This window comes from Paramisgurnus dabryanus, chromosome 10, assembly GCF_030506205.2.
Source record: "Paramisgurnus dabryanus chromosome 10, PD_genome_1.1, whole genome shotgun sequence".
Lineage (NCBI taxonomy): Eukaryota > Metazoa > Chordata > Actinopteri > Cypriniformes > Cobitidae > Paramisgurnus > Paramisgurnus dabryanus.
The window spans coordinates 7,587,262-7,609,890 of record NC_133346.1 but is presented as its reverse complement, the minus strand read 5'-3'; the positions used below and the strand labels follow the sequence as shown (position 1 = coordinate 7,609,890).

The 22,629-nt window shown below is 36.9% G+C and overlaps 1 protein-coding gene across 10 annotated transcripts in view; it reads right to left on the bottom strand.

The window, feature by feature from the left end:
* The window catches only part of myo18aa (myosin XVIIIAa), a 63,046-nt gene extending 41,769 nt beyond the window's left edge, over window positions 1-21,277 (bottom strand). For 3 of the 10 annotated variants that reach the window (XM_065260593.2, XM_065260597.2, XM_065260601.2), the window contains exons 1-2: window positions 21,129-21,277; window positions 18,913-19,998 (exon numbers count right to left, since the gene is read on the bottom strand). In XM_065260593.2, coding sequence (XP_065116665.1) covers window positions 18,913-19,899 — 987 coding nt within the window. In that variant the 5' untranslated portion in view covers window positions 19,900-19,998; window positions 21,129-21,277. Of the gene's footprint in view, window positions 1-1,230; window positions 1,865-2,259; window positions 2,326-4,972; window positions 5,115-18,912; window positions 19,999-21,128 lie in introns of those variants that run through there. The other 7 variants (XM_073816010.1, XM_065260600.2, XM_065260599.2 and 4 more) reach the window with 7 other exon arrangements.
* Window positions 21,278-22,629: the final 1,352 nt, after the last annotated feature.

The window sequence follows — 22,629 nt, the reverse complement described above, 5'->3', positions numbered from 1 at the left end:
ATACAAATGTATTAGGGATGCATAACGATTAATCGCGATTAATCTATAGCAGAATAAAAGTTTTTGTTTACATCATATATGTGTGTAAACTGTGTATAATAATTATCTATATATAAATATGCATACATGCATGTATCATTTTAAGAAAGAATATATATTTATATATTAAGTATTTATATATAATATAAATTATACATAAATATACAAATGTATTAGGGTTGCATAACGATTAATCGCGATTAATCTATAACAGAATAAAAGTTTTTGTTTACATCATATATGTGTGTAAACTGCGTTTAATAATTATTTATATATAAATATGAACACATGCATATATAATTTTAAGAAATATATATATTTATATATTAAATATTTATATAAATTATAAATAAATATACACTTATTCTTAAATATATACATGCATGTGTGTGTATTTATCTATACAAAGTTATTATACACAGTTCACACACATATGTTAACAAAAACTTTTATTCTGCTATAGATTAATTGCGATTAATCGTTATGCATCCCTATACACACGTAAACATTTCTTAAATATATACATGCATGTGTGTGCATTTATCTATACAAAGTTATTATACACAGTTCACACACACATATGATGTAAACAAAAACTTTTATTCTGCTATAGATTAATCGCGATTAATCGTTATGCATCCCTAGTTGGCATTGTACTAAAGCACTCGTCCCTCATTATCCAGAGTACCCTGAGAATCTAGACTTTTTCTGTCTGTCTTGTCTTGCTTCCTGAACTTCCCAAAAGATGACAGATTTCCAATGGGTGCCATTCTGAATATCAGACCGTTATTGACTCTCTCCATCCCAGCAGTATTTCTAATTACTGAATAGTGAAATTTAACTTTTCAAGTCGTATTTTCTTCTACGTGATCAGGTACCCTGAAGCTCTTTCCTCAGATCATTCAGGCAGCTTAACACAACAGACAAACACAGTAATTAAGGTCAATGCAGTGAACTGCTGGCTCAAATCCCTACAACACAACTCTGCAAGAGCAACCACATGAGCCTTGAACTCACTCTTACTCTTTCTATCACACACTGCACAATCTAGAAACTAGGATATTTCACATTCCTCAAGGCAAGTTAGATTATTCTGCAACGCACCCTAATGCATTAAAAGGACCGTTTGCTTAGCAAATATGGTCTAAGCCAGGTACTGCAAAAAAAAAAAAAAATTAGCATGAGACACACCTTCATGTCTATCCTGAAGGTAATGATACTGGTGCTTCTCCAGCCGTTCACAGCATCCCGCATGCTTTGAGCATGGCGGACAAGCCTTCTGCCCGGCATATCCATGATGACTTGCAAACCTTGCACACGTTTGCTTCACACACCTACACACAAACATCTTCGGCTCAGCATCTTTCTCATGGTCTTTTCCTCTCTTTTCCTTGCTCGGCTGCCCTTCCCACTACAGCTGTGATTGGAGGAGGAAGAGGGCAGAGTGTGATGTCACCAGGCCCCACCTACTAGAGTAAATCAGCACTACAGCCAAGTGCACAAGTCTCACCTTTACTGTTTAGTATGCTTAACATCGTAGTTTATTTGTAAGCATTTTTTTGTTCGGCGCACTTCCTGTTTGTCTAAATATGCAGCAACTATGCATCATTAATGCTTTTCAAAAAATAACGAATCTTCTTAACAATTCCCTTCACACCATAATTACAAAGGTACTGTACTATAAAATATAACAATACAAACACATATTTCTCAGCTAACCCCATCATTATCGTGATATATGCTAAGTAAACACGAAATATGTGTTTAAATTTGAAACCACATACCACAATAACAAACTCTCCTGACTGCTGGGACACCCAATCTCATCTGATCTCAGATCAGACACCCATCTGAAATCCGAGTAACAGACACTGCTCTTATAACACTTACACTGGAGCTTTGCCATTTTTAACTTTCACCTGTAAGAGGGGCAAATGCAGTTAAAAATCAGATCCTATGACCTGGGAGATTATATAGGATGTGACCTTTGACCCAGGAAAATACTCTCCATGTATCTTACCCTGCCATTAAATAAAGGTAAATGTTTAATGTAAACAAACCAATACAAATTTTAAAGGACTCATGAGATCAAATGTTTTATGTCTCTTAGCTTTACGCACCCCATCAACATTTGACATCTGTGGCTTCTAGCCCATTAGCTTTTCAAATAAAAAAAGTCTCATGAAGAAAATACTTAATATTCATAATTTGTACTTTCCTTTTTCTCCCAAAATGTAAAACGAGATGAGAATGCCATTGAGAAACAAACTGCTCAGCAGGTAGAACCTATAGGTGAAGAGAGAAGAGATGTAAACAAAAGACAGAAGACAAAAAAGAAAGGAGCAGAGAGGGGAATAGAAGAGAAGATGAGGGGGAAGGAGAAAGGAGTGGAAAGGCAAGAGAGATCAGCTGGTCTTTGCAACTGAGGTTCGGGAGAACAAGGACTCTGTGGTAAACAGGTGCGCGAGTTGCTACAAGAAAGCGAAGAGGGATGAAGATCAAATTTATTTGATGGAGTCACAGTAGGTGTGTTTACATGCAACCAAATAATCTGTTTGTAATCATATTCATGGCTCAATCGAATCATGTAAACACCTTAATCAATACGATTGAAGTCGATCGGATGCAAATTTCGATTGTATTACAAGGGGTGGTGTACTCTGATCTGTGATCCGATTAGCAGGAGAAAAGTACTCATGTAAACGCGTGAATCATAATTTTTTCTCAATCGGACCCTAAATACATTGTGCACATGCGCAGAAGAATTGTGCTTCAATTAACGTCTTATATTTACCTCTTATTTACGTATCACATGATTCAAAGAAACATGCAATAGCAAGGCAATGGCAACACGCATTATCAAGATAAATGGGACACGCGCTGTACATTCTGCAGCGTTCATGTCTCTTTGCCTATATCTGAAAACTTCTTAAAAGCACTTTGTACATTTATATCCAGAGATAAAGCATGAACTCGACGAGAGATGCTGTGCGCTAGGTTGCCAAGTTCTCTGCTTTTTTGCGAACTTCAGATTTGGGCTACTTTTCTCAGGGAGTTAATTTTTTTCTGCGTGTTAAAAATAAAAAGATTTTGTTTATTATTTATTGCTATTTAAGCTGTGAATAGTCACTGGGATGCTTTTGGGGTAATTTTGAATGTCCATTAGGCTGGTTTAGATACGCAAATCTGGCAACCCTTTCTGTACGCTTGCGCAGATGTTTGGTTCAGATTATATAGAATGTACATGTAAGGGTCAATGAAGTGACGTTAATTATTTTGTGTCTGTATGGTTTAATTAAATTTAACTGGTTAAAATTTCAAAAAAATTTGCAGATTACTTGCACACATTCTCTTTTTTTTCTGGTTTTATTTCATTTAGAAAGAATATTTGGGGAATAATTGCAAAAATGTTAATGTGTTGTAACCGGTTTGTGTCAATTGGTGTAACTAGTATTTTTTTAAAGGAAAATATAATATTCATAAAAAATGTAGAATAAAATATAATCGTCTAGTTTAGTGTAATTAATGATTTTTTACATACATTTTAACAAAAACGGTCAAAGATTATAAAAAAAAACTGAGCTGTTTTCAGCATATGTCAGGACAAATATTACAAAAATGCATTAAAATTTAAATGTAGAAATAACTAATAAAATGTGTTTTTTATGATATGCTTACATGCCATCAAGGAGGATATTTAGGGGAAAATGCAAAAATGTCAATGTGGTGTAACCGTTCTGTGTCCGTTGGTGTAACTACTAGTATTTTTTTTAAATGAAAATATAAATATATTCATAAAAAAAATGTAGAATAAAATATAATCATCTAGTTTAGTGTAATTAATGATTTTTTTACATACATTTTTACATCAATGGTCAAAGATTATTTAAAAAAAGAGAGCTGTTTTCAGCATATGTCCGGACAAATATTACAAAAATGCATTAAAATTTACATTTAGAAATAACTAATAAATATGTCTTTTTATGATATGCTTACGTGCCATCAAGGAGGATAAAATATTTAATATTTCTCATTCTTTGGCGCAATTGCCGGTTACACCATTTGACATTTTCAGGTCCATTCAGTCTTAACTTTCAAAAAATGGTTTATTGCATAAAATTAACATAAATACACTATGCACATTGAAATAAACCTAATGCGTGCTTTTACACAAGTTTTTTTTTTTTAAGATTTTTGAATTTCCCATTTTGCCTAACCGTTTTTTGTCACTGACCCATAAACAAACATTTTAATCAGATTGCAATGTTTAAGGTACATGTAAACTGTACTGTCGTAACCTGCAATCAGATTCAATTCAGTCGGATTGACAAAATTTTGTGCATGTAAACATAGCCAGTGAAACAAAAGCATCATGACACCCAAAGTATGTTGGTCAAAACAAGATGACAACCAGCCAACCATCCAGTGCTAATATTTTGTTGCTTTGGTGAGGCTTACATGTGACTTAGCATTCATACCATCTGCCAAAATCTCTCTAAAGGCAGTTTTACATTAAATGATTCACAGATTCTGATTTAGAGGAATAGTTTACCCCAAAAATTTAAACTTTGTCATCCTTTACATTACTTTTTTGCCTTTATACTTTTAGCAATCTGATCTGAACTTTTTTGAAGTTTGGAGACGTGAAGAAGACAAGAAACAACCTGCCACGAGCCAACAACAAACAGAGCTCTAAAACGACAATCGAAATGAATGATACGAAACGAGCTTCATAAGAACTAAAAACAAAAACAATGCTGGCAAAGCAAAGTTTGATGTTAAGACATCCAGTCAAAAAAAGAAAAAGTGCAGACTGTTGCTTTCGTGGTGAGCCAGAACATTTACTATAAATAGAGCGACTGTAAAGAGGCCTTACTGTGAAGTAACCAGCACACAAACGTCTGTCCCGCAGGCTTCAAACCTGTACCAATACCTGTCAAACCCCAAAGTGAACACGTTGGATCCCCCTTTTGTTAGGTGAAGCAGGTGGTCAGGAAGACATCCATGGGTAAACCTCTTGGGTCAAAAACAACACGAGGCAAACCACTACTACAAAGTTGAGCACCAAAGCAGATAGGAGGGGGTGACAGCTGCTGCAGGACACCCATGCTATAAATAACCAATAAATGCACCAAGTGCGCCCCCACCCGAAATACACACGGGTTGTGTCTTTTCAATGATAGTGAGGATCTTAGACCTAAACTGGATTTTAGTTTTGAATGCAATTGACTCAAAAGATGAAGTACATATTCCTCCACAAGAGGGCAGCCAAACATCTGAATAAAACAAATCATCTGTTCCTCTCAAATCCACCAGAGGGTTTGTGCACCACTCATCATAAATGTAGTTTTGTTGGCCTAGCCCTAGCTCAATTAGTAATGTTTGCGGTGGTAAACCACAAGCATCTCTATTATTATGACTTATAATAGAGCAAGTAATATTTACTCATCATCAATTGTAGATTAATGATCATTAATATGCACTTTAGATGAGAGGTTTACTTTTCTAAGTGATCAGATTTATCAGTGCAATAAAAACAAACAGATATGAGTGTTAAAGAGACCTAGAGATCAGAATATAACAGAGATACCTCTACTGAACCAGGCCAATAAGGAACCACCAAATATGTCCTACCAACAACCTAAAAACCACCCAGCATACCTTGGAATTGAGATTTATACAAATAAACACAATTACACTGTCAATTTGTGCATTTGGCAGACACTTTTATGACTTTTATTACACTTTAAAGCTGCATTGAAACTGAAACTGCTGAGGTCCACTAAAGTCCACTATATGGAAAAAAAATCCTGGAATGTTTTTCTAAAAAAACATAATTTCTTCTCGACCAAACAAAGAAAGACATAAACATCATGGATGACATGGGGGTGAGTAAATTATCGGGATTTTTATGAATTATGTTATGAATTATCGGAAAGTCGCACAGATATATTTTGTAGCAAAAGCCACTCACTAAAAACAGTTGGGTTAAAAATAACCCAATAAATAACCCAATGGTGGGTTACTATAGCACCGACCCATTGTTGGGTTATTTTAACCCAATGCATTGGGTAGAAAGTTTTACCCAATTAGTTGGGTTATGAAATAACCAATTTGTTGGGTTATTTTTGCAATGCTGTTTTAACCCCATTATTATTATTATTATTATTATTATTTATTACTATTATTTGCTTTATAAATAAATAATTCAAAACTTACAAATACATTTATAATGCTTTAATTTCATTTAGTCATTTGCACCTGCATTTAAATGTATAAATACAGACATGTATAGAAGCATAAATACATACACACATACATACATATATACATACATAAATAAACAAAAACATAAGAACAAAACAAATCTACTCAATCTTATCCAACTAAAAACTGCTTAAAAGCATAGTTCACACATTTTGTCATCATTTTCTCCCTCTCATGTTGTTATAAACCTGTATATAAGTCTTTACTTTGATAACCACAAAGGTATATTTCAAAGAATGTTTAAAAAATAAAACCGATCATGAGCCCCATTCATTTTCATAGTATTCTTTTTTCCTACTATGACAGTCAATGGGGCTCATGATCTGTTTGGTTTCAAACATTACTCAAAATATCTTCCTTTGTGGTCATCAGAACAAAAAAATGTGTACAGGTTTGTAATGACAGGAGAGGAAGAAAATTATGACAATTTTCATTTTTGGGGGAACTGTCCCTTTAAGCAGGTGACAGTGTGTTCAGGAAACATCACATGGTACAAAATGTATTGTGTGTTACAGAAACTACTTAACAGTAGTGAAAGGCTTGGGATACTCTGTATAAAATGTAAAAAAAAAAAAATTAAAGCATGTGTCAACTGCTGGTCTTGCTCCTGGGCCATGCATGCCTCCCCACGATAACAAAGGCTTGTGATTAGTCGAATTCATCCCATAGGAGGACATGGGGTCTTCGTCATACCTCCTCCTCCAAATATTGAATTATGTTTGTTTTCTGACCTGAAGACAGAATTTTCACAATGTAAATATGCACACATAAACAGGTTAAAAAAAACAAGTGTCATAAATTATACTTACAGGTTGCAAATTAATAAATGTTTGCTTTGCCTCTTGGTACTGTAGGAAGGCTGAACCATCTTGCTGGCCATTTTGTAAGGTTTTTAATGCAACATCTCAAAGAATGTCTACATTTAAAGAAAAGAATAATTAATTAAATCTCAAAGCAAACACATCTGGCACGCTGAATAAATACTCTACTTTGACAGTAGATGGCGCTGAATTGCAAATTCAACCGTTACCGGGGTTACAGTATACAGTAGTAGACGTGCAGCGCTTTATCAGGGATTATACTGAAGTAAGACGACAATAAAATGCCATCGAGTCATTTCTTAAGACATTTACATTCAGAATCACATTTATATTACAGCTCTGTGTCTATAACACAGACCGGCTAAAAAAATATTTGGAGCAAAAAACAGCCGGTTGCATCCCTTACAAAAGTTAAAAAACGGTTTTTACTACACTTTAAACAAAACAACATTGTCTGTTACAGAAAGCATGGTTAAAGCAATATGACAATCAATACGCCATGAAACTAACGTTATACTACTAAACAAAGAAATGATTCATTTTCGTAAGGGCTCATGCTGTTGGTGCTGTTTAGTATTAAAATAAATTGCAATGTCTCTCTACGTTTATGATTGCTTAAAAACGCGTTTGGCATCGATAACAGTTAATGAATGGAACAGGTGTAACGGACAAAAACTAGACAACAGCGTTTTTGTACACTTATTTAAACGTGACTGATAGTTTACTGTGTGTTAGAGCTTAAAGACACTTTGTAGCAAAATAAAACATTACACAGAGATATATATTTTAAAACGTACCTCTCGTGTCTGTCCGCACTCAGCAGTGGCACCGGTCAACCGTTGAAATTCAAAATGCGTGACGTGAGCCCGATTTTAACCCAACTCTCTGGGTTGTTATGGAAATAACCCAATACAAGCTAGGAATAACCCAACAGAACAACCCAATACGTTTAACCCACCTATTGGGTAAAACAAATAACCCAACGGTTTTTAGAGTGCAACAATACAATTTGGACAACTTTAAAGGCGATTATCTCAATATTTAGATTTTTTGCACCCTCGGATTCCATATTCTCAAATAGTTGTATCTTGGCCAAATATGGTCATATCCTAACAAAACTATCCTAAAAAAATATCCTAATTATTTATTAATTATTGAATATTTATTACTCAATTTCAAAAAATTGACCCTAATGACTGGTTTTGTGGTCCAGGGTCACAAATGTGATACATCACACGTGCACTTACACATTCAGATGCACACCACTGTACATCACCCGAATGATAAAGTATGAAGTAGAGGAGAGTCTCCAAACAAGTACACAATTTCACACAATGGGAGGTCTAAACAATTCTCAAGCCCCGCCTAGAGTTCCATCCGTCACTATGGGAATGAATTGTAGCCCCTCCCTCTCTTAAAGCCTGGATGACCCTATTATTAGCTGTTCTTGCTAATCCAATGTTTGCTTTAAAGGGATACTCCACTTTTTTTGAAAATATGCTAATTTTCCAGCTCCCCTAGAGTTAAACATTTGATTTTTACCGTTTTGGAATCCATTTAGCTGATCGCCAGGTCTGGCGCTACCACTTTTAGCATAGCTTAGCATAATTCACTGAATCTGATTAGTCCATTAGCATCGCGCTCAAAAATAACCAAAGTTTCAATATTTTTCCTATTGAAAACTTGTCTTGATGTAACTACAGAATAGCCTAGTTTGAAATAGGAAAAATATCGAAACTGGTTATTTTTTAGCGTGATGCTAATGGTCTAATCAGATTCAATAGACTATGCTAAGCTATGCTAAAAGCGGTACCGCCAGACCCGTAGATCAGCTGAATGGATTCCAAAATGGTAAAAATCAAATGTTTAACTCTAGGGGAGCTGGAAAATGAGCATATTTTCAAAAAAAGTGGAGTGTCCCTTTAAAAAAAGGCATTTTCCCATATGACACATTTATAAAATTCAATCTAATAAACGGCATGTCAGGTGCTCAAGAGGCCTGGGGTCAAACTGTCATAGTCTATCTTGTGTACATGCACACAGGGTAATAAACCCACACTTCATCAATTCTTACAGTGAGTCTGGCCCGGGTGTCAACAGTACAACAAAAGGCATGCATTCCTTTGAAAACTACAGACTAATTTAAACACCTGCTTGTACAGTATTGCACAAAGATGCGAAAAAAACAGATGTTTCTCTCAATGAAAAACATCCGGAGGGTGTCGTCCTTTGGACAGATAATAGCAGCATGTCTGGTCTTGCTGTTTCTTTCAGTACAGTGATTTTCATAACATTTGCATTTTGGGAAAAAAGTGACTTGAAAAGGTACGTGTTATGTAAGAAGCCCAATACAGTATCTCATGCGAAAAGTGCATTATCAGTTCCTGAGCATCTTATTGGCAGACATGCGTTTAGGATCAAATTAAATAGCTAACAAGTTGCTCCCGAGTCACATTTAATGTATTGGTAACCTGGCAGAGCTACAAACTGTTTTGCCAAAAAGTTCAAAAACTGCTTAACACAGAGAAGCTTCGCACAGTCGGGCAGCCAAACCAGATCCAAACCAGGCTGATTGTCAGCCTTTGGCCCAGACAGACGGCACTTCCTGAGCTCCTGTGGATGACCATGTCTGTCCACCGGCCAATGTTAGACTTTCACAGCCGGACCTCTCAGTGGGAAACTGACAGCCAAAACAGACCGATATATAAAGAGATATAAGATATGTACGAGAGAAAATAAAGGGCAGCCGGACATTGATGACAGCAGACAGACACTTCCTGTATTCAGTAAATGATGTGCAGCCAACTTAATCCATTACATAATCTAATCTAATCTAACACTAGTTAATGAAGCCATTCACTGGCGGATTGTTTCAGAGCAGTTCATAGTCTGCAGGCTGCCAAACCCTCTCAGACGGGACAAAAGAGAGTCGTTGAGTACAAAAAAAGTGCAGAATACTGTGGGGTTTATTAAGAAAGTCCAAGAAGAGACATGCTGGGTAAAGACTATGATTAACTGTTTATAAATTGGTTTGCGAAATGTTTTGTAGTTCTCAAGATGCATGATGTTATAAACAGAACCCTCACATTTAAAGTGGCCCAGCATTTTATTTATATTTATTACATGAATCAGTTTTGTTAAAGCTGCAAAATCAAACAACAATAGTTATTGAGCAAGTACATAAACAATTGGTGTTTAAAACGGTCTCCATACCTTACCACGATTCACTACGATAAGCATATAGTAATATAAGGAAGTGTCAGTTGTTTTTCAACGTAAAGTTAAAGGGATGATTCACCCTAAAATTGAATTCGGTATTCGGTTTCGGATTCGGCCGAACCTAAAAAATCTGGATTCGGTGCATCCCTACTTCAGAGACGGCAAAAGCGGAGTTACTCTTTCGAGTTGAGTCGAGTTGATTTGAGAGCAGGTTGAGCGGTAAAAGAAGTTATTAGGGTTGTTCAACCTAATGCGGCGCCGCAAGAATCAATAGCCAGATGACGTCAAAGTACCGCAAGAGCGATTCACGAAATCATACAGAGGAGTTTGCTTTTAAATCGCTCTTGCGGAACCTTGCTCAGTCACCCAGCTGTCGGTTCTTGCGGTGCTGCATAAAGTCGAACAAACCTGAAGGCTGCATTGGTTAGTGGGTAGAGCTTATGACTCAGTTTCGCGCAGTGCATTCTGGTTAATTGAGTCCATCGAAGACTGTTACGAAAATTCCGCTTGAACACAATATCAATTTAATAATCGAAATCGTGCAAAAAAAAATATTCTCATGTAAAATGCCAAATGGACATAAATTACCTGCGATTTCCGCTTTAAGGGCCTTTTTAAAACTGGAACTTCACGTGTTTCATCTGATTTGTTAAAACTCTTCCATTTACATTCGGCCACATAAATGCGTCTTGGCAAAACAAATATTAATCCGATCTTCTACTCTCGCGCAAAATGCAAATACACTATTCATTACTCCGCCTTAAAAAAACTTAAGACGATGCTTATGCAAGCACATACTGTATGTTGTACTGTATGTTGGGCAGTGGACGCAAGTGCATGAAGTGGAGCGCAGTATAGAGCAGCAGGACAGTGAGATGGCGCAATGATTTACAGATTCATGACAGGGAAAAGCTTCACAAAACGCTCCCTCAAAGTTGTATTTCTTTGTTTAATTTAAAGTTATAATGCATTCACACCAACTGCGGTAGAGGCGGCAAAAACCCGCTATTCGCGAGTAGTTGGACACTTGAACATTTGAGTTTACTTGCTGAAAGTCTCTGCTCGCTTCCTGTAAACACGTCACTACTACAGCAAGGTCCTGATTGGTTAACACAGCCGGAAATCCGCAGAAGTTTAGATTTTTAAACTCCCGCGGCAACTCTCAATTCGCGGGGAAACGCGCCTTTTGCACGTTCAGCGCCATTCACGCTGCGTGTACCGCGCCGCAGGATGTCTAATCGCATCTTTGCATTGACTTAACATGTAAATCACTTGTGCTTGCCGCCTCCACCGCGTCTGGTGTGAAGCCTGCAAAGTGTGTGTTAGTACATGTTTATGGTATGCAAAAGGTATATACCCCAAAGTAAACGATGACGTCATCGTCTCCAACGTAAATCTTTTATTTTGGACTACAACAAACACACGGATTGTAGGCAACAGTTTACTTCCTGGAATTGGTGATGTAGACAAGACCGACATTATCGTAATTCCTCCCGCTTCGGACTCACAGCCTGTAAGTTAACTCCTGTTAGCAACCGAATCTGGACTATTTTATTGCTTCTAAAAAGCTTTTCTACCAACTGTCGTTGCTCCAATAAACAATTAACGTGTAATGTTTGTTTGCCTCTTTTCAAGCTTACTTGCGAGTGACGTGCTTAGTAGTAAAGTGCTGACATATGTGGCTTCATGTGAAGGCACAGTAAGCTCGTACGCTACGTCATACCCTGGAATTCAAATCAGAAGCACCATTTACTGCCATTTAAGAACATTTTCTAGTATAACTCTAACCCCTCGTTCAGACAGCCGGCGACGTTATCGCTGTGTGTCGCCCGTCTCTTTCAATGAGGCGTTTCTAAATCTGCTTGTCATAAACAAATGAGTACCATCCACACCAGTAACTGCCGAGAGAAGGATGACGTGAACTCCACTGCTTCGTTCTCATTGGTAGTCGCTCCCGAAATTCGCTCGACATTTGCATAAAGTTCAACTTCTCTTAAATTTCTCGCGTCGCTGGACACGCCCATACGGTCGCCAACGGTCACTTTCGCTTGTGTCACCGGAAGTCGCCCGGTTTCCATTTAAATGAATGAGATCGCGTTGCTACTGGTCGCTGGCTGTCTGAATGGGGCGTAACTGTGATTGTCTGAAATAAGATAATCATATACATTGAGGATGAGTGAATCATGGGGTAATTTTTATTTTTGGGTGAACTATTCCTTTAAGTACGTAAAGTAAATTTCAATCTTATGCAAAGTTTCAAATAGAGAAGCAAAAGTTACGAATTGCAGCTTTCACATTATTATAATACCAAACAACATTACTATAACAAACAAAAGCAAACATCTTTTCTAATTTAACACAATTGCATTACAAACCATAAGATCAGCATGCACTCAAGCTGGCATGGTCTCCAAAAATATGTACAAAACCTGGTGATCCATGTTATCACAGCATGATCTGACAACGTTCCAAAGAACATCCTGTGTACTTCCATGAAATGAATGCAATGAAATCTGACATTTTAGAAAAAGACGTCACTGCACAAATTTGCTTATTTGATTAGCGACCCTTACATATTTCATTTCATTTTATATCATAATGTTTCTTCGTTTGACATTGTTTGCAAATTCCTACAACTTTCTGCTTATTTACAAGGTTCAATTTGATTTTGAATCTGGACTTTCAAGTTGAAAGTTTCAACGACTTTAGATTTTCAGGGTGGACTTTTGAGCCTATAGCACACAGTCGTTCATCAGGGCGGGTCATGTTGATGAATACTGAATAGGTGTTGAAATATAAACATGGGTGGTTTTGAAGATTAGCGAGCTTTGTGTTTTGAATGTTCCAGCATATGTGCACTGAATCGTTCCAAAAATGTTATGGCCCTTTTAAATTGTGCTCATTTTGTATATTTAAGGCATCAAAGGCATCATATTTCTCGACAGATTTAACTATCAATGAACAAAAAGCTGATAAAAGCATACACATTTATAAAGCCAGAAACCAATCTTTCAGTTAAGAGGACCGGAACAGGTGTGACAGTGATATAGTGTCTTTCTTAAGCTTTGTAATCCTCAAAATGCAGCTGAAACCCGTCTTTCTGGTAACTATCAGTACGATCATTCAAGCCTGTTACAAAAAATCACAAGCAGTTCATGTCACATTCATAGCTCATAGATGACATATTGACATACTATTGGCACAAAGCCACTTTCTATGATGACATAGCAGATGATATCCCTGAACAATATAGCATTGATTTCTGTGTACAACAAGGACTATCAGACCAGTCAATGTTTATTTTTTTCATATTTAATTAAGATTTAATATATTTATATTTGCCAATTAATTATTTTAATTACACTTTAGTTGCCAAAGCATTGCCCCCAAATAAAAACACTGCAGGCATTACATTATCATAGCAGACAAAAGCTATAAATAGACATTACAAAACATTATTTTCATTTCCCTGTAAATAAACATGGCCCACAGGAATCAGTTTTGCAATCAGGATGGAGTCCTGTTTTACGTCCGCAATATTTTGAAATTCTTAAAGGAGACATTCCATTAAAATCTGACTTTTTCCATGTTTAAGTGCTATACATGAATATCAGCTGACGTCACTCACTTGTCTTCCGCCATTTTGAGGAGCTGAAGTGGTCGCAAAAAAACTAGAAGCTATGCCTTCAATATGCTGTGAGCATCAATATCGCTATTTTAACAACACTAAGAAGGCTCAACACAACATGATATTTTGCTCGAAATATCGCCTGTGTCTCTACACGTGAACTCGAGCATTGAAAACATTGTTCGTGTACACAGAGTTAACTAAAAAGAAGGTTTTGAAAAACTGACTTTGGATGATTTGGCGTCCGCTCGCCGCCTTCTTCCCAGTCAGATGTATCGATCTCCAATTGCGACGTAAAGAGGGAGGAGAGTAAAGATTGATATCTCCTAAAGCATAGTTCCACATAAATGCACGGATAATTCGTTGTTTTGTCGCAAGTGAAAAACAATATTGACCTTCTAGTTGAAAAAGGAGCCTCATATGAGATTCATTCATTCGCATTCGGAAATCGATTATTTACGTCTGGCAGAGATGACTAGCGAACACCATAACAGCCAAAGTCAGTTGTAAAAAACCTTTATTTTTAGTATACTCCGTGTACACAAACAATGTTCTCAATGCTCGCGTTCATGTGTAGAGATCCAGGTGATACTTCGAGCAAAGTTTTATGTTGTGTCGCGCCTTCTTATGTTGTAAAATAGTGGTAGCTCGGTAGCAGCGGACAGCGGCTGTAAAAACGCATCAGGGATCGAGTAGGCATCACACCCTAACCAACATATATTTTTTTAAAGTAGCGTTTATTTTCATGACAGTCGAGATGCGACATGTTGTCTTTTGTAGCCCTTTACTGTATCCGTAAGAATCATAGACAGTAAAAGATAAGAAATCCGTAAATCGTAGCAAGGTAGCCAATGCTTGTCAATAGCCTACTGGTACTCGGTAGGTCCTCAAGATGGCGGCATGACGTAAAAGGTCACATGACTGAAATCCATCTATAATTGGATCCAAAGTGCTTCTGTCAACCTAGAACATGTGAAAAAGATCAACCCAGTAACTTAGTTTTGGTAAACCATTTTCTGCGAGCATGTGAAAAAATAGGTTATTGAAATTTGGCTCCCCTTGTGATGTCAGAAAGGGGTAATACAGCCTCGTAATCTGCACTATCCAACCACTGCACTGCCATTAAGTGCAAAGATCAGCGCATTTGCATTTTGAAGGACACCCAAAAATGGCACAATTTTGCACACTTCTACAAAGTGATAATAAATGATCTATATGGTATTTGAGCTAGAACTTCACATATGTACTCTGGGGACACTTCAAAGATGTATTTAACATCTTAAAAAAGTCTTTTGAAATGTCCCCTTTAAGACCCCTGAGAAATGCATTATGCACTATAAGAAAAATGATCCCAAGCTGTCACTCGGGGAGTACCATTTAACAAGTTCCTAATATGTACCATTTAGGTACAGATATGTATACATTTTGTGCTATTGCTGTATGTTCCTTGGTGGTACTAATATGAGCTGTAAAGGTGTACTTTTTGGAAGTGTACCGCCCAAGTGACAGGAATCATTTATTCTCAGTGTTTTTCCATACAAGCAGCACACCTATCCAGCTCTTCACAGTGGCATACTCTAGATTTCTGTAGAAACTAAATCTTTATATAGAGTAACCGCTTCTAGGCCAATCCCAAATATGTCATGGTTTTTTTCTGTAGTGAGAATGGTTTAAAGTGGGGCAGTCAAAACCCTGGTGGGAATCCTGACCACCAGACACTGGGTAGTTGCAGTTCATTAGAGAGTCTGTTTGGAGATCTACCACCCTGATGACATCATCAACTGAGACCGATGACCCAACTTTTCACATCAATATCAGAAAAGCAAATATTGTGTATTACTGGTGTTTCATAGCAGGTACTAAGAGAAAATATGAGAAACTATCGTCCCAGATTCTCATTTCCTCATCTGACTGAAGTGTTCTCATTTTTCGATGTGCGAAAATCTAGGGTGCGTAAATGCCTCTGCCTATAGGCAACTATATGATTTAGACTGAGGAAAACTAATGGACAGTCCCACATAGTTGATGACGTTCTAAAATAAAACACACAATTTTCTCTGGTTATTTATTAGCAGAAAGTATGTAAAGGGCCGATCTCCACACACATACACACACACCCATTCAAACATGGGCAAACCACTATTACAACAGGTTTAGCTGGAGCGATCACTGACTCAGACCAGCACATGGGGTCATGTGACTCATTTGATTGGCTTGACCAAAACCTCCTCTTCAAACATCAGTGACTTTTCATAATGTTGTTGTGGTTTTATGCTGAGCTCGATGAGATTAACATGTTGGGTTTAGACATCACCCTGACCTATTTGAGACCATTATACTGTAGTTCAATAAATTACCCTGTTGGGACATCATTAAAGGGATAGTTCACCCAAAAATGAAAAGTCATCATTCTCTCATCGTCATGTTGTTCTAAATCTGTATGAATTTAATTTTTTGGATGAAAATAAAATATTTGATAAATGATTGTAAGCACACAGCTTTTTGTAACCATTGACTTCCATAGTAGGAAAAACAAGTCAGTGGAATTCAATGGGTACCGTCAATGGTGTGCTTACCATCATTTAACAAAACACCTTCTTCATCATTTATCACAATACTTCCATAATATTTGTTTTCCTACTATGGAAGTCAATGGTAATGGCAACTGTGCGCTTACCATCAATTATCAAAATATCTTCTTTTGTGTTCATCAAAATAAAAAAAAACTCATATAGGTTTAGAACAACATTAGAGTGACTAAATGATGACAGAATTTTCATTTTTGGGTAAACTATCCCTTTAAATCAGCATACATTACATTTGGTTTAAACAAATTCACTTATTAGTGCTAAGAAAAATATTACTTAAATTATATTCCTATCCTCATTTTCCTAATAGTAGATTTCTTTATACAAAGTTTAATAAATTATATGTTTATTAGATGGAACACAACCTCATGACTTTATAAGATAATATAACAAAGTTGATTTTTAATTATATGCTCAGATTATAGGGCTGCATAATGATTAATCGTGACTAATTGTTTGCAGAATAAAAGTTTTTGTTTACATCATATATGTGTGTGTACTGTGTTTAATATAATAAAATGCATGAATAATTTTAAGAAAAAAATTATATATATATATATAGGGATGCACCGATACCACTTTTTTGGAATACGAGTACTTGCATTTCAGTACTTGCCGATACCGATACCGAGTACTTAATAAAAAAACATGATTTAAATTTACAGGTAACAGCTTAAGTAATATAATTTAACAAAAAAACAATGGACTAGTTTTCCAGTTTGTTGTAAACTCTGCCTCTTTGGACAAGAGGCATTAACCCCTTACACGCCGCTCAAACATAGACATTTCTCAGACCGTGGTATCGATTCCAGGTATCGGGGGACTTTTAACGAGTACGAGTACTTTTGAAAATGTGGTATCGAGGCCGATACCCGATACCAGTATCGGTATCGCTGCATCCCTATATATATATATATATATATATATATATATATATATATATATATATATATATATATATATATATATATATATATATATATATATATATATATATATATATATATATATATTAAACTTGTAAATACTTCTTAAGTATCTACATGCATGTGTATTTATATAATCTTTATACACAGTACACACAAATATTTGATAGCCTGGCTAACACCAGACCAGTCTCATAGAGAATGAGACATGGTCTGGGAACCACATGTTAATTTCCTCATATTTGAGATGTGGTTTACGAAAGCAGTTTATTGGGCACTACGAATGTCTATTAAATGCATTTGTATGTAGCTCATATCCAATCGGTGTGTCGCATAGACGTCGTCATCGTTTTGCTGCCCCCTCCCCGTTCTCAAATTGGTTCCCTATTTCAGGCGAAAATTTGGGCCATGGTTTCCATGCTAGACTTGAACCGTGAATAAATTTGGGCGCATGGCAGCATGGGGAAACGCAGGCTACATATTAACAAAAACTTTTATTTTGCAAATGACTAGTCGCGATTAATCATTATGCAACCTTATCAGATTATCTCTAATAACAATCATCGTGACTTCCTACATGCTTGGTCTCATACATTTTGTATGATTTGCATGTCAGCTGAAGTCTGAAATATCATAGGAATCATGACGACAGATGACTACATGAAAAAACACAGCTGTCATCAAACCAAATCATCTGATCTTCAACAGCTCCAATTTTACTTATCAAAAGATCCATCAATGCTTTACAACACAGGTACGATGCCCACATTAGGACATCCTTGCTTATATTCTGAACAAGGACGTTCACTCAGCTGTGCCCGTATGCAAACCAAAATGTGTCAAACTATAACCAGGGATTATAGCAAAGAAAACAGATGTTTTAAAGCTGATGTAGTCTACAACCAGTGCAACAAAGATTTTTACTATTCTAGGAGATTCAAGTTCTCTCTTTAGTTCAGCTTTAGGCTTTACCATCTCCCCTAAAGGGACTTTACACAGATGCAGATGCATTATGGGTACAATCCAAGCCTCAAGCCATCTCAGTGAAACTTTGCACTGGTGACATCATCAACAGCAGCCTTTTTAGTTTCAACATGAACGCAATATATTGCACTCAATTCACAGAATACCTCAAGGCTGTAACCGATCTTCCACCTGAAAGTTGCTGATCCAATCAAAAACATGCAGAATGTACCCATAAACTGTATCTGGTTACCTTAGAGCGTTTGTTCAGTCAGACTAACAAACAATAGTCAACTGTAAAGGTCGCGACATGGCTTCAACTTCATTGTGTTGTGTGACACATGCTTTAGGTACAAACTCATTACGTTACATGCATTCTGCACATCCAGTGTTATCTGCATATCAGTATGTATGGGATCAAACCCAAAACCTTTTGCAATGCTAATGCAATGCACACTCACCTCACAAACTTCCCGGTACGGACTTCTGGAGTTCCTCAACCAACAGCGGCTTAGCTCACTTAACTCCACGATCGGTTGAACCTTCAGACGTACCGTCTCTCCTGACTGCCTGATCATCTCCACAATCTCATCTCTGTTTTTATTTTCCACGTTCTGTCCATTGATCTCTACGAGGCGGTCACCTGGCACCAACCCCAAAGTGGGGTCCTTTTTCCCAGTGCCAGGCTCGGCAAAGTGGACCACCCTTCGATACAACGACCCATCGGGCTGCTGGTCCACCACAGTGGTGCGGCGAAGAGAAAAGCCGAAATCGCCCGTGTTGCGCCGTTGAAGCTCCAACTCTCTGGGTGTGGGCACCTGTCGGGGCACCAAAGCGGGCAAGCGAAGGTCTGCTGGGAATGTTTTCTCCACTATCTCAGGGATCTGGATCTTTTTAGTAGGAGGGGTTGGGTTGTACGTATTTAAGAGCTGTGTATTAAATACTTTAACCTCAACGCGAGGTGAAGGATTGGCAGAGTTTTGAGGTGACGGTGCAGAAGATCCTGATGGACTTGCGTCTTTGCTCTTTTGGGTGAAAGAAAGACGCTTTAGGATTTGGCCGACCTGGGAATTCTGCTTCGTTGGGGTTCCGAGCCTGGCCACATTTTCTGTGATGGATGAAGGTTGGCTGTCTTGCTCCAACTTAATGTCATTGGTGGAACTTGCGGCACTCATGTTACCCAGACTGACCTTCCCAATGTCACCATCTGTCAGGGTGAGCTCTGCGCTTTTGACTACTACGATTGGAATAGGGCTGGATATCTCCATCTTTCCTTTTGATTCCCGTTTAGAACTACTACGATGTAGGTTGAAGAAACCTCTCCTCACACTCATTTCCTCTAAATTCTTCAGCTCATCCTGAGACATCCGTTCTTTCTTATCCTTCTTCTTCTCCTTTTTCGCTCCATCCTTGTCTTTGTCTTTTTTTGTCTTTTTTAAGTTGAACATGGTTTGGCCGAGATGAAGAATCCACAAATCAGATGTTGTTATCACACCATACAGATGCAGATCAATGCTGGTTTTCAGTCATTCCCAGCACCAGTCCACCTATAAATAAAAAAACGGTTTAATAAAATGTTACATTTAATAACCTACACATAATAAAATATTTATATTAATAACCATAAGCATAAATTATAATTTTGCAATGTATGCAAATTATTTGTACATGACATGTTTTTATATACACTCAAAAAAAGTGATGGGTTAAAACAACCAAGCATTTTGGGTTCAAACAACCCAGCATAGGTTAAATTACAACCCAATGGGCTCGGTTCGTCCTATTTTGACCCAACGCTGGGTTAAAAATTACCCATCATTTTTATTGTAAATATTTTGAACATCACATATAAACATCTGCTTTACTAATAAAACAAAATCAAGCCGATCACACAATCATCCTAATATTTGTTTTTGTGTGATTCTGAGGGAGTTTTGTTTGGCTAACTAAACGATTTTTAAATAAACAAATACTATCAACGTAAACGTGACGAAAGACACCTGCGTGACGTCACACGCTCTCATTGGCTGTTCTTACATTTACTGGCAGGTATACAAAATATGACAGTCGCAAAGCTGTTTCTAAGAACAATAATCAAATTTCATACAACAATGACACAACTGTTATATAAAAACATTGTTATCAGCGATTGTCTTAAGTCGTTTTATTGATTATTTAAACAGGAGCGAATACAAAGTCACTTCCTGAAACTCATCTCAAAAACAAATTCCGAAACGCATTGCGTCTTCCTCTTTCAATAAAAATAAAAACTCTCTTTTGGGAACAGAAAGCGAATTTAACACTGTATTTGTACATCTGTGGTGCAAAGTCAGTTGACCTCACCTGTAAAACCCTTATCTGTCATTGGAGTGTCACTTCATATTAAAACTACATGCAAAACTGACGTAGCTTCATTTTAAATCTCTAAGTAACTAAGTACAAATACATGTCAATAATATTTAATCCCATATACTGCATGACATAGGCCATATGTACATATCTGTCATTTATCATGTCTTTGATCTTTTTTTAAATGCATGGCATCATTTGGCTTTGAATGTTCTGCTGAGTGTAATGCGCTTCTGTAAGCTTCTTTATTCCGCATTCACGCGACAGACCGACTGTTTACATATACAATGAAATAAAAACAACTGCTGGTAAAGAGAAATAAACTTACCCTTGAAACAGTGTTGGCATAGTGTGGAGATGTCCGATGCGCACTGAACTGCCGCACCGGTCCGATGGAAACGCTTCTGGAGCTGTGGGGCGCGCATATCGGGTGAGTCGAGCGCGCCCGCGCACTGACCCCTGCTGGATATGATCATCGCGCTTTGCAAGACTTTGAGAAATAGGAAATACTTTTTGTTGACATACTTTTAGCCAAAGTCCGTTAAATGTATTTTTAAATAGGTAAAACAGCTTTTAACTAAATGTTATTCTGCAAGCTCAACAAAATAAACAGAAAATATTTAGGTAGAAAACACAAACCAATACATAATAACTAAACTAAAGCAGCAAAAAAGGTTGCATTTATAAAAACAGACATTATAAATGAAAACTAGGCTTATAAAACTAAAAAAAAATGCATTATTCTTAAATTATTTTAATAAAATATTCAAAATCAATTACAGGAGTAAGGAAACTGAATTATGTTCATTAGTCACATTGAATAATTGAGAACAAATATAAAAGTCCAAACATTTGTTAAACATATTTTGGGGGGGCTCTGTTGTGTTCCTTGTTATTTCCTAGTGCATAGCGCCCTCTTCTGGACAACAAACTTGTGTTTGTCGTGTTTTGCAAAAATCTTTTTAAAAATCCTACGTGTTAGGGTTAGGGTTCTTTTAAGACATTAGATTATAAATCTACATGCCACATCTCGCTTTCAGTCAGCAAACAATGCAGGCCATTGTTTAAGGTAACATAATAAACAAACATAAACTGTTTAAAAAGATGGGCAGAATGGCAACAGACTCATTCTGTAACACAATTGGACAAAAGTGTCTTCATCATTTTTTGACACTAGGGCCTTGGAATAGCCCATGTGGGTTTCATGCTATTCATTTCACATTTAAGAAAAGCACATTACTTTTACCTATCTGCCTACATGGGATATGAGAGTGTGTTTATACATACACAAACAGAGAGAAAGATAGATAGAGAGATAAAGGTCTTGAACAAAAGAACATTGCTTTTAGACTGCATGTATGTATATGGATTGTAACAGAAGAACTTGTACGATCTGTAAAAAGAAAAAAAACTCTAAATCATTGAATCTGTTATAAAAAAAAAAACAATGCTAAAGGAAAACATGGTGATATTGCTTAAGGTAACTAAATGTTCAATTTGGTAGTCAGGAAACAACAATCCCATTTTAGATCCAAACATCATCCAAGCAAGACTATTTAATCGCTCTTCCTGGGAGGGAACCCTGCCGACATAAATCGTTTTTTTTTTTAAGTTAGTTATTTTAGTCCACGATTCTAAAGTAGTCGGCACTGTCTCTGAGACTTTAACCAAAAACTCGTGTGTCCAATAGTAACTTTATATTAAGCTGATAATCGTGAGCAAAACTATCCTATGCAGCGTTGCTTTTTCTCGCTGGGATTCCGCAATACGCTTGTTTGAGCGTCAAACAGACGCGTGAGATTGCAATTCAGATACGTAATTACATATAA